Genomic DNA, 13,342 nt, shown 5'->3' with positions numbered 1-13,342 from the left:
ATTTTAACGATTTTGGAGTCATTGGTGCGGACCTTCCTTCCTTTACATCTTGACCACCTGTTTGATACATGTATGCAAATACCTACTCAATTCTAGCTTTTGTATACTACTAAATGTTTATTAGGCTCTGATGCAGTATAGTATTCTTATACTTCTCACCTTAGGCGTGATTCAGATGCAACTGTCACTATTTCCAAGGGCGTGAGACTATGTAAGCATGCAAATGTTTATTCACATGATTCAGGTGTAAAAACTATGCCATGCTAAAGTTACCATAGCTGCAAATGGTCAGCAGGAAGTATGGATTTTTTCAAATTTGTTTTGGTGTTTGTTTCTCTTGATATAATTAGATTTGGGAGGTGTTTATAATTGAAAATGAAAGCAAATGTGAGAAGTGTTTTCACTTGCTCTACTTAGGTGAACATACATTTTGCTCATCTCATGTTGGAGAGAAACAGAGTGGCAATGGAATGAAAACAGATCTGATCGACTAGTGATGATCAGATCCGTTTTCACAGATCCGTTTGCCACTCCCATGCAGGTGTGAACCGGGCCTTATCTTTTTTCTTTTTTTTTACTTTTTCAGATTTGTTTATTTTTAAATCAGTGTGCCCCCTCAGCCTTTGTAATCCCTTATACTCCATGCAAGTTGAGATATGAGAAAAAAAGCACACCACTGATTCATTAATTCTTTAGCACTTTTTACTTTGAAGAATATGGGACAAAAATGTATTAAACAATGAAGATTTCCTCTCACATCATTCCAGGTAAAAAATATAGAATAGGATAGATAGATAGATAGATAGATAGATAGATAGATAGATAGATAGATAGATAGATGTTTAGGTTTTAAAATTCATGCTTTATTGAGATGTCAATGCCCTTTTGCTGTTATGGAATTTGTTGAGAAATAGAGGTTTCTGGTTTATCAGCACTTGGTCAAGCATGCAGAGATAGAAGCCAGGAACTTGTCCCAGGCAGCATGGGCACATGGTGTGAAGTCTTCTGGGAAGTGGACAGCCAGGACAACCAGGATGCATTCATTCAGAAGCTGCAAGAGATAAGACTTTGCTTTAATATTTAGTTAACTGTACTTTTGCCTAGAAATGATTGGTCATTACATATTCTTGCTCACTGATTAATGAAATGAATTTTTGTCCACTTTTCTACATATAAGGAACTGAGATTTGTATAGGGAAAAAGCATATTGTTTAGTTTAGCTGTAATTTCTGTGTCAAAGCACTCTGCCTTTGATTAGCTATAAATACTTGAAGAGTGGCAGTAATGCCTGGTACACACCATGCAATTTCCATCAGATAGATGGGTGGAATAAATTATTTCTGACATGCCCAATCAGACTTCTGATCATTTTTCTGATTGATTTTCTGATTCTGATTGATCAGAAAAACTATCGGAAATCCAATCAGACCTATCGGGAATAATCGATTTGACCCGTCTGATAGAAATCATGGTGTGTACCAGTCATAATGCAGGAAACTCTTCTTCACCAAAGCAAGGAAAACACGTCTTTCACCAATCTGAGATTACTTTTTTACATCTACAAAAATTAAAAGAATCAGTTTGATGGACTTTAGAGATTCCAAAAGATATCTGTACATGAATGGATGTTTTAATTATGGGTATACTATCCAAATTACAAGCATGTTTGTTGTCATCATTTATACGCCCACATTGATGACAAAAACAACCAAACATGATCATTCTATAGCATAAAATTTGTGTAGTAAAATGATAGCCCTAAGACCATAACCACTTCGCAACCAGACCTTTTTTCCACTTATTGACCAGAGCAGTTTTGACAGTTTAGCTATGTCCTTATTTAATCAGAAATAACTTTATCCCTACTTAGGACACAGAAATGAAATATATATTGTTTTTTTCAAGACTAACTAGGCTTTCATTGTATGCCATTTTTTCCCTCAAACAATTTTGTTTTCTATGAATTTTAATGGGAAAGCAAAGAAAAAAATAGAACAAACATTTCTCAGTTTTTCTAATTCCAGTTTAAAAATAAAAGTGCTACTGTAGATAAAAAACACAAATTTTGTTTGGCTATTCTTACTGCTTATAACAAAACTTAGATTATGTTCCGGTCACAATTTATGGGGAAGATATTTGATTCTGAAATAATGCTACAGAGTGTATTTTTCACTATGAAATGAGAAAATAAAAGTATTGTTAATAGTAAAAATCAATCTCATTAGCTCAGGAAACATATATTCCCATTCACCAATTAGTGCTGCATCAGATAGTGCCAGAAATGTGCACAGGAGCAAGCCCAATCCTGCACAGCACTGCTTCTGTACAAGTCAGTAGATTTTACTGACCTGTGGCTTAGATGAAGTCACAGAGGACATATATCTACTGACCTGTGGATAAAGTGGTTAAACACGGTTCTTATATTTAAATTTGCTGCCTCTAAGGCCCGGTTCACACTCGCGGTGGCCCTCCGGAATCGCCGTGCCGGAGCCGCACCGCCTGCAGAACGAACGGAACGGACGCACGGCATAGCAATTAAAGCCTATGCGTCCGTTCACATGGGTCCGTTCTGCAGAACCGGAGCCGGACCGGATCCGGGCCGGATCCGGACTCCGGCCTCCGTTCCAACATGCGCTATTTTTTCATCCGGCCCCTCCGGCAGCCGTATCCGGGGCGGAGCCGGACTGCACCATCCGGCCAATACAAACAAATGGGAACCGGAGGCCGCACAACACACTGGCTGAGAAATCCGGATGTTCTACCCCACTTCCTATGCGGATTTTTGCGGCGATATTGGCTGGGGACACATAGGCAAGCATTTTGGAGTGGAGCAGCACGAGCTGGAGGTGTTGGCAGGATGTTGGCAGCATGTCGGAGGTGGAGGTGAGTGCTAAACAGCAGAGGGCCTGATTCCACAGGTCCCCCTTCTGCTGACCTCCCAGACCCCAACATTTTTTTTTTTTTTTTACGTTAACTTTGCCAAACGGATCCGGATCGCATCCTGATTACCACCTGATGCAACCTGACCGGATCCGGATCGGATCCGGATCAGAACCGTACGGTTCCGATCCGGATCCGGTCCGGATCCGGTCAGGTCATCCGGTCCGTTTGGCAAACAACCGCTAATGTGAACCGGGCCTAAAGATGCATGATATAAGCAATACCATAAAACAAATGATAACTAGTAATTTAGCACATGGTGAAAAAATGTTTACATCTTAGTTTACCTGGTTTACCGTCAGTATTTTGTTATTACTTAGACTGGGCACCCACTACAGAATGCTAATCGCAAACGCAAATAATTTTTGCAAGCTGTTTGCACAGCTATTTAAAAGGGAATTTCTGAGATTTTTGAAGCAATTTTTTAACGCTTGCCTTTCCAGAGCGATTGTGATTTGCAAGTATTGCAAAATCGCTTTTGCATAGCAATTGCAAAGTGATTTTGCAGCAGTCTTATCTTTTGTATTAGAGCGCATCCTGTAGGCTTAATTTCATTGACTTTCATTAGCCTATCGCTTTTCAAATTGCCGGCAATCACCAAATTCCAAAGCGCAGCTAAAAGCGCTTTAGTGGGCTATGACCCTGAGACTACAATAGAAAAGGTTTACCGGCAAGATATGCGGTGAAAATATATGAAAAATGCAAGCCAACAATTAAACATTCCAAAACAGCTGATTTAGTAAATAATGGTGCAGTAAAGAGCGATGAGAAGCAATATGAGAATAAGCCATAGTTATTGAAGGCTATTGTTGTTCTGACCAACCACTAGCTATGCAAAAGATCTTCAGTTATCAGCATGAAAGATATTTCTTAACAAAACCACCTCCTGTGCCCTCATACAAAAAGATTTTTATTGGATGACAGCACAAGAAGTAGAAGACACCACATTGACTATGGCAACAGCACAACGTTGCCCAACTCGACTGAGCAACCGCCAGAACAATCAGTCAAGTTTCTACTGAAAAGTAAAACATTACTGTAATTGCGATTGGTTGTGAGTGATAAGCTTTTCTACTCTTGCTCCAGTTCTCTATGCACCTGTCTTGACAAATCAGCCTAACTGAATATGTGCATTGGATTATTTTGCACGGAGATGGTGCCAGTTAAAGGACCACTATTGCCTAAAATTAAAATGAAAAGTTTAGATGTATAAAATGTACATTTGACCCAGAATAAAATACACTATAAATGTATTTTTTCCTATGTTGCTGTCACTTACAGTAGGTAGTTAAATTCTGACAGGTCTGATAAGTTTTGGACTAGTCCATCCCCTTATAGAGAATTCTCAGCGTGTTCTTTATTTTCAAAAGAAATGAATGAATGAATGACATTTGCTCAGTCCAACTGGCAAAATAGTGTGCAAATGAGCTGGGAGGCTGGCTGACATCTTTGTACATATTTTTTTTACAAGGAGTGGTAAAGGAAATGCAGGAACCCCATATAGAAATGGACTTGTCCAAAAACTGTCAGATCTGTCTGCTTTTTACTAGTTAGTGCAAAAAATGATTAAGGTGACATGGTGCCTTAGGCAAGATAGCGTTTTTTGCCCACTCTCTCCAGGCCCTAGGTAACTGCCTAGAATTGCCTTGTGGATGATCCGGCTCTGGATTAGTGTGAGCGACAGCAAATAGAAAACGTAATTTATAGTGCATTTTATTCAGCGATAAATCTAGTGGTGTGTGTGTGTGTGTGTGTGTGCGTGCGTGCGTGCGTGCGTGCGTGCGTGTGTGTGTGTGTTCAGGTGTGTGTGTGTGTTCAGGTGTGTGTGTGTGTGTGTGTTCAGGTGTGTGTGTGTCTGTGCGTGTGTATATATTTACATGTCTTTTAAATCTTCATGATAGTGGTCCTTCAAGGAAGTAGGGAGCCATTACTAAGCCCTCCCCCATCACTAATTATCCTATAGTCTATTGCACCATATGCACTTACTACTGGGTTGTCTAAAAAAAAACGTACTTCCATCATTTGGTATGCAGTTTATATTATTCAGGACACCCCCGCCATTCCCAACATATGTAACAGTTCCAATCTGCAAAAGAGGCATATTGACCTGATCCCCTTCTACTATAGTACTAATACTCCACAATTGTGGTAAAATGAATATCTTACAGCAAAGTTCTGTGGATCCACTCTGTTGTGTGCATGCAGGTCCCTCAGGGCACTCAGGGCTTTACTCGGGTTGTCGATATGTTGGTTGGCAAGACCAATGGCTTTCAGCACCTTGCCTCCTAGGGCCTTCACAGCGGGGGATCCATGCTCCAGGTTCATCTTACTGAAGTATGTCTTTGTTTGTGGATAGCACATAAAAAGCCTGCAAGATATAAAGTGTCATTTAATCTCCAGTAGAATATGATATGGTTTACATATATAGTGAACAATTCCTGCCCTCTAGTGTTGTCCGGATCATGAACGATTCGGATCTTTGATTCGAATCTATTTTGTGAGTCGAATCATCCGAATCATCAAAATGAGTGATTCGGATCGGAAAAGGGGCGGGGCAAGGAGCGACACGCCCCCTCTCAGCGGGCAGCGGGGTCCTGGAAGCAGAGCTGAGATGGATCGCTCTGTTGGATGGGAGCCAGCCTTACAGGGAGACAGGTAGATGGGAGAGAGGGGACATGGGTGCCACTGCCAGATATGTGTAGAGCACACATACTGGCTATACGTGCTGCTCATTATAGGCTGTCTGTTCGTAGTTGTGCACAGTGAACACAGAAGCTTTTGGCTCAGCATAGCTCAGTAACTTTGCAGGCAATGTGATTGAAAGGCAATATGATCCTCCTGCACTCGCCCTAAACAGCTGCACTTATCTTCTGGGAATGCTTTCTTTCACTGTGCGACGTTTGCATTCAAAGTACACAGATGAGCATATAGGTGAAATACATGTAAAGCATATGATTGCAGCATGTGGGTATTGTGTGCAAGCAGTGGCGTAGCTAAGGAGCTATGGGCCCCCGGTGGAAGTTTGACATGGGGCCCCCTCAAGCACTCTATACATAACAATTGATACGGCGCACCAAAACTTGCCAAGGACAACCACAGTGTCAGAGGTGCAAGAAGGGGATGGGGAACAGTTTGTTAATCCTTATTATCATTCAAAGCATCTATAGAAGTGATTATTACCAGCACAGGACCAATAGAGAGCTAATACTGTGATAGAGGGTGGACCCTTTGGGGCCCCTCTGGCCCAAGGGCCCCGATGCGGTCGCTACCGCTGCACCCCCTATTGCTACGCCCCTGTGTGCAAGCAAACATTTCTGCTCTCTGCTCGTCCCTCCTCCCTTCTCTGTCCACTCCCTGCCCTCTGTCCATCTTCTCCCCTTCTCTGTGTGTCCACCCCCCTCCCCTTCTCCTGTCCACAGCAGGGAAAGACCTGTCCTGCTATTCATTTCACCCCCGAATGCTTCGGTAGTAAAATGATCCGAGATTCGGATCAAAGATCCCGATCTCTTCAATGATCCGATTCGAATCATCCGGATCATTGAAAAGATCCGAACTTCCCATCTCTACTGCCCCCCCCCCCCCCCCCCCCATCACGCATAGAGATTTTCCAACATGTCCAATGAAACATTCATTCGATAAAGTGCCAAAAAACGGATCAAAAGTGAATCCATGTTTGTGCATGGGGAATAGATGGCCGCCATTCTATTAAAGTGACTAGAGGACCACTATCCTGAAAAATTGTAAAGTTTAAATACAAACATATAAAATGTAGATTTCTCCCAGAGTAAAATGCACCATAATTTACTTTTCTGCAATGTTCCTATCACTTACAGTAAGCAGTAAAAATCTGACAGATCTAACAGGTTTTGGACTAGTCCATCTCCTCATGGGGGATTATTTATTTTCAAAAGCAATTACTGAATCGCAGTTTCTCGGTCCAACTCCCAAAATAGTGTGCAAATGAGTAGGCAGGCTGGCCAACATCTTTCTATAGGTCCTTTCCAAGTAGCGCTTTCGTAACGATTGAAGAACAAAAACTAAAATGTGCTTTCTTAAAACAGAAAGTATTGGCAATAATTCAGGATGGAGTGAGCTCCGAGATGTCTCTCAGTGCATCGCTGCTGAATATATGCAAATTACCCTTCACTGGGAGACATCTCGGAGCTCACTCCATCCTGAATTATTGCCAATACTTTCTGTTTTAAGAAAGCAAACTTTTGTTTTGCATAACATTTTAGTAAGAGGGCTTTTTGGTCCTTTGCAGCCCCTTATTTATTTATTGTATTTATAAAGCGGCAACATATTACGCAGCACTGAGCCCCTTACACACTCCTAGGAGTTCTGGTTCACCATGATCTTGCTGGGTACTCTGGGTACTCTTGCTGGGTACTCTGTAACTCTGTAAAAATTGAAGGAAATACTGAGAATCCTCCATGAGAAGCTGGACTGGTCCAAAACCTGTCAGATGTTAACTGCTTACTATAAGTGACAGCAACATAAGAAAAATGTCATTTACAGTGAATTTTAATCTGGGACAAACGTATACCTCAATTTTTCAATTTTTCATGATAGTGGTCCTTTCACATCATCATCTCGACATTGCTTTGAAAAATCGATACGTGTATGGCCAGTATGGGATCCAAGACTTTATAAACACATAAGAATAACATTTTTTGTGTGGCTATTACTTGATTACTAGAGACAAAGCTCACCTCTCCATGAGGTTTTCTCTTAAATTGACAAGGCAGAGGAATTTGGAAGCTGCCCTATTTATATCCTTGTGAACAATGATGATTGCCTGCCTGTATTGCTGATCATTTGCCTCCAATACTTGAAGGGTGCATTCATACTATGCACATTGCGTAGTGTTATGTTGCTGCATGTGAACTCATGTGACCTCAATGCCTATACAATTGTATAGACATGTTCGCATCACTGTGTTATAATGGACCACGTTGTCCTAATGCACTTTCTACAGTGCATTTCTGGATAAATATGTGCAAAAAGTCACACCTAACACAGCAATGGTTCATGTTCAAGCATACGATTAATAACAGACAATGGGCCTGATCCAATTTTCATATTTTTGCATCTGGGCACTTATTCAATTAACTTTTTCTCCAAGTTTCCTCCTAGGAGATAATTTTTAATCTTCTATTTAAAATAACTTTTCAGCACTTTGCAATTGAAAAAGGACCAAAAAGAAGGTGGAAAAGTATTTTCCAAAATGATTCTGCATATTTTCTTGCTTGCTGTTGGGGTTTAACCAGCCTGGCGGTATGGACGAGCTCAGCTCGTCCATCACCGCCGGAGGCTGCCGCTCAGGCCCTGCTGGGCCGATTTTCATCAAATAAAGTGCAGCACACGCAGCCGGCACTTTGCCAGCCGCGTGTGCTGCTTGATGGCCGCCGCTCTGCGGCGATCCGCCGCGAGCAGCGGCGAAAGAGGGTCCCCCCAGCCGCCTGAGCCCAGCGTAGCCGGAACAAAAAGTTCCGCCCAGCGCTAAAGGCTGGATCGGAGGCGGCTGACGTCAGGACGTCGGCTGACGTCCATGAGGTCACTCCGCTCGTCGCTATGGCGACGATCTAAGCAAAACAAGGAAGGCCGCTCATTGCGGCCTTCCTTGTTTATTCTGGGCGCCGGAGGCGATCGGAAGAACGCCTCCGGAGCGCCCTCTAGTGGGCTTTCATGCAGCCAACTTTCAGTTGGCTGCATGAAATAGTTTTTTTTTTATTTAAAAAAAACCCTCCCGCAGCTGCCCTGGCGATCTTAATAGAACGCCAGGGTGGTTAAAAGGCATTATATTGATAAGGTGTGAAAATATCGCCTAGGAGAAAACTTAGGAGAAAAAGTTAAAGGGACACTTAAAGAGGATCTGTAACATCAAAAGATCCCCTGGGGGGTACTCACCTCGGGTGGGGGAAGCCTCCGGATCCTAATGAGGCTTCCCACGCCGTCCTCTGTCCCACGGGGGTCTCGCTGCAGCCCTCCGTACAAGATGACGTCATTATTTACCTTCCCAGCTCCTGCGCAGGCGCTCTGACGGCTGTCGGCTCCGAACTACACGGAAATACCCGATCGCCGTCGGGTCTGCTCTACTGCGCAGGCGCAAGTTTCTGGCTCCTGCGCAGTAGAGCGGACCCGACTGAGATCTGGTATTTCCGTGTAGTTTGGAGCGGAAAGCAGCCACAGCGCCCCTGCTGGAGCCAGCAAAGGTAAATATTGATTTTACAGTCGGGCCTGTCGTCGGCTGTTCGGAGGGCTGCAGCGAGGCCCCCGTGGGACAGAGGACGGCGTGGGAAGCCTCATTAGGATCCCGAGGCTTCCCCCACCCGAGGTGAGTACCCCCCAGGGGATCTTTTTGAGGTTACAGAGTCTCTTTAAGGCTCGAAAAAAAAAAGCACCGGACAACTGCAGGGGGCTGGTGGAAGCCCCAGGTGAGTAAAAGTCTTTTTTTTTACCGAGCCTTAAGTGTCCCTTTAAGTGCATAAGGGTCAGTGACCCATTTTCAATAAACTTTTTCTCCAAGGTGATATTTTTATACCTTATCAATACAATGCATTATAAGTCACAAGCAAGAAGCAAACACATACTTATTTACCTATGTTTTGGTACTTTTGCAATTGCAGAGTGCTGAAAAGTTATTTTAAGTTAGGAAAGGTTGTGTTAAGGTGAAAAATTATCTCAGATGAGAAAACCTAGATGAGAATAAGGGCCATAATATTGATTCACAGAGCTTTTCTGTTGAATTATCTCTCCTTATTTATCTTATGCATTAGCTTTCCTTACAATTAAGGTGAAAAATAAGTAAGCTTTGTAAATAAACCCCATACTATGAACTTAGGCTAAGGGTGCGTACACACATCTAAATGTAATTGGCCAATTTTACCATGCCCATGTAGTATGAGAGCTTACTTACACAATCTGCTCATTGTATTCACAATCTAGTCGCTTCATACTACATGGAAGTGATAGAATTGGCCATTCATTGGCCAATCAAAATTAGACACAGACAGTCCCAGAATAAGGATGCAGATAAGGTGCACTTACTAATCTTCGACAACTCTACCGCATGCTTGTTTTGGGTGTGTGATTCAGACACTGCTGAAATGGGAAAGATCAGCAGGACAGATGGCATTGATATAAGGAAATAAATATGAAAGCCTACATATTCCTGACATTACAGTGTCACTTTGTTAAAGTAACAGTAAAATGCTGAAATTAGGCTCAGTAGGAATAAAAAGAAAGTAAAGCATGAAATGAATGCCTTTTATAACCTATACTGAAAATTAAACCTGTGCGTTTCTTTATCAAGCATGATCTTTTGCATTCCCAACTTCATTGTGCATAACCAACCTTAGTTTTCAATGAAAAACTTTTGAAATAGAATAAAGAGGATACCTTTCTAGTGCTTCACCGCCAAGAGCGTCCTCATGTCCGGAGGCTTTGCTCAAGATAGCCTGAATGGCAGCCTTCTCAGCATCAGAGAAAGTCATTTTTGCTTCTGTGTTGTTGCCGGTAGTTACAGAGAGAGATGCAGGATAGTTGTATTGTTCTGCTCTGCACTCTCCACTTTTATAGAGAGAAGGGCAGCAAGACCTCCCATGTCCAGTGAGCAGATAGAAGATACACCCAAAGGAAAACTGCAGCTCATGTACAACTGTGTGACCATTCAGCATCTTACAGATTGCTGACCTCTGGCTTCTACAATCTATTTAGCCCTAGTTAACCACATCTACTGACATGCTGCTATGTTTTATCTTCTTCCAATGAAAAAAAAAAGCTACATAAGAAAAGCATTGATCGATGAAAATGTGAAACATATTTAATAAAACTGAGAAGGAATTTATTGTCTCCTGTAAAGTGCGTATGGTAAAACCTTATATTTATATAAAATTCCTTTGTACTGTCTGCTTTTGAATGGCCTTTGTTGACTGCTCAAGTCCTTTATGTGGGTAGTCACGTGCAAACCAGAACAACCTCATGCAAGGTGATTAGACTTTTCAGGGGGTATCTCTAAGTATATTATTTAAAAGAGAAGAAGGATAGATCATCAAGCATGTTGATTTTCACTGCCCTGTTTACAGAGTAATATGTTTTTACATGGAGACCTCTGCTAATGATCTCAGCATCCTGTCATGAGATTGGCTCACAGTGATCATGTGGTCAAGAGCCAATGAAATCGACTCCGGACCGGCTGAGGGAGCTCTGGGCGTGGGGGCTGCAGTAGCGTGATTGACGGCAGCGGTAGGGTGAGGCAGGCTAATTGAAATCAATGACCTGGTCGGGATAACAGGTCCCAAACAGGGCATACATTTCAATTAGCATGGTCCTGAAACGGTTAAAGACTGGGTTCCACAGCTCTCCCAAGGTTGATATATGTTTTATTACTGTATTTTTACATTTAATACAGATATCATAGTATGTATATAGTGTTGGGTACAGTAATGTATTATCTAGGCCTATTTTTACCATTGACTCTCAAGCACATTTATCCAGCATTAGCCGATCCCCATCGGTGCCAAATAATTGAGACTTTACTGCAAATCATCACATAGGCCTAAATACAGGTATTAATTATTTGATTTGATAATTATATCAAAATATGACTTAATACCATTGTAAAATTCATACTCGCACTACAGTTTACAAAGGTAGTTGGTGTAATGTCTTAAAAAAAAAACTTCTACTCTCTAGCATACAAGTTGTACTCGCTGTGGGACAATCCCAAGTTAACAATTAGCCCTATAATGGCTAACGAGCAATTAACAATTAGCCCTATAAGGGGTACAAAAAAACCTGTTGTTTTATTGCCATGCTATAGTTGGTACAATGCTTAGTGTGAAAGTCCTGCAATGGGTACTATGGTACTAGAAGATTCTTAATCTAATTAGTCTTTCTAGCTATTCTCTGTGAATTTACTCCATCTTGATATAACGACTTTATTGGGCTTATTGTCAGTCCCCAACTGGGATATTTTTATATATATAGCGCAAATAAATTCACAGTTGAGCAGAATATACTGATTTGTGTGCGGCCTTTTGTAGGTAAGGCGGCCCAGACTTACATCAAAGGAGCCTATAGGCACAGATGTCCTGGCCCCCTAGACTCCGCCCTCCATGAACCTAAAAACCCCTGCCGAACTGCATCACACATTTGCTGGCTGGCCCCACAGTCGCTTCTCCCTTACTTCCCTTGCCCATCATAGGCAGCTACAGGTGTCCCCTAGCATTAGGTAGCCAGAGGTACCCAGAGGTATTAAGTAGCTAGTGGAGTTTCCCCAATGGAATGCCGAGAGCTGGGTGACTAACCTCTCATTTACACTCCATTCTGGAAAGGAGGGAGGGAAGAACAAGAGGAGGGGAGTGAGCGCCTATCCATTATGAGACGCCTGTGGGCCCGTGCCTACAGTGCCTTATGGTAAATCCAGCCCTGAAGTAAGGTGTATTGCCAGTGCTTGCACCTGTTTGATACATGTATGCAAATACCTACTCAATTCTAGCTTTTGTGTACTACTAAATGTTTATTAGGCTCTGATGCAGTATAGTATTCTTATACTTCTCACCTTAGGCATGATTCAGATGCAACTGTCACTATTTCCAAGGGTGTGAGACTATGTAAGCATGCAAATGTTTATTCACATGATTCAGTTGTAAAAACTATGCCATGCTAAAGTTACCATAGCTGCAAATGGTCAGCAGGAAGTATGGATTTTTTCAAATTTGTTTTGGTGTTTGTTTCTCTTGATATAATTAGATTTGGGAGGTGTTTATAATTGAAAATGAAAGCAAATGTGAGAAGTGTTTTCACTTGCTCTACTTAGGTGAACATACATTTTGCTCATCTCATGTTGGAGACTTTTGTTAACTCAGTACTTTATTTTCTACTAAGACCCGGTTTAAAGGTTTACACTGGTGGTAAAATACGGTCCTTTCGTGGATCGGAACGGAACGGATCCAAACGGATGCGGGTGGATCAAATGTTAACCTATGGATCCGTTCACATCCATCCATTCAAACGGATCCATTTTGCGCCATCTGCTGCAGCAAGTTTGCTGCAGCACCAATTTTTCCAGACAAAGAATAAAAAACAATTGTGCTACAAGCTCACAGTCTCTTAAGATGAAGAAAACTTCCAGGTAATCTCCAGGACAGCTCCTCCACTGCCACTGTGTCAACTCTTAAAAGACAAAAAAGAGTTCCATAGGGTAGTACTGTCAGGCTCAGGCTTCCCCTTCACCAGCAATATGCACCAGAGTGATTTCCACACCCAATTTACAGGCACCAAGTGAGTGTAAGGTACCCCCCCAAACAGCCCGCACTCACCCAGTTAACCTCTTCAACAAGAGGTATATATAAGCGCTCAGGGGGGATCACAACATCTGGTTCATTAATCAGCCTTA

General features: G+C 42.2%; 1 protein-coding gene across 1 annotated transcript; it reads right to left on the bottom strand.

Annotated features, from left to right (window-relative positions):
* Positions 1-841: 841 nt before the first annotated feature.
* Positions 842-11,123, bottom strand: LOC137525656 (hemoglobin subunit alpha-5-like). Its single transcript, XM_068246810.1, has 3 exons — positions 10,342-11,123; positions 5,107-5,308; positions 842-1,051 (listed from the first exon to the last, which is right to left on the bottom strand). Exons 1-3 carry the CDS (start codon positions 10,617-10,619, stop codon positions 929-931), a joined length of 603 nt encoding a protein of 200 aa, XP_068102911.1. The 5' UTR covers positions 10,620-11,123; the 3' UTR covers positions 842-928.
* Between the last annotated feature and the right edge of the window lie 2,219 nt (positions 11,124-13,342).

This window comes from Hyperolius riggenbachi, chromosome 7, assembly GCF_040937935.1.
Source record: "Hyperolius riggenbachi isolate aHypRig1 chromosome 7, aHypRig1.pri, whole genome shotgun sequence".
NCBI classification, from domain to species: Eukaryota; Metazoa; Chordata; class Amphibia; order Anura; family Hyperoliidae; genus Hyperolius; species Hyperolius riggenbachi.
This window is presented reverse-complemented; position numbering and strand designations above follow the sequence as displayed.

What these genes read in the sequence shown, in the direction of transcription:
- LOC137525656 (XM_068246810.1), bottom strand. Translation starts at nt 10,619, where the DNA reads ATGCTGAATGGTCACACAGTTGTACATGAGCTGCAGTTTTCCTTTGGG. An exon ending in GGCGGTGAAGCACTAGAAAG is followed by an intron (nt 5,309 to 10,341) that starts GTATCCTCTTTA and finishes TATATCTTGCAG; the next exon opens with GCTTTTTATGTGCTATCCAC. An exon ending in TGGATCCACAGAACTTTGCT is followed by an intron (nt 1,052 to 5,106) that starts GTAAGATATTCA and finishes TATCTCTTGCAG; the next exon opens with CTTCTGAATGAATGCATCCT.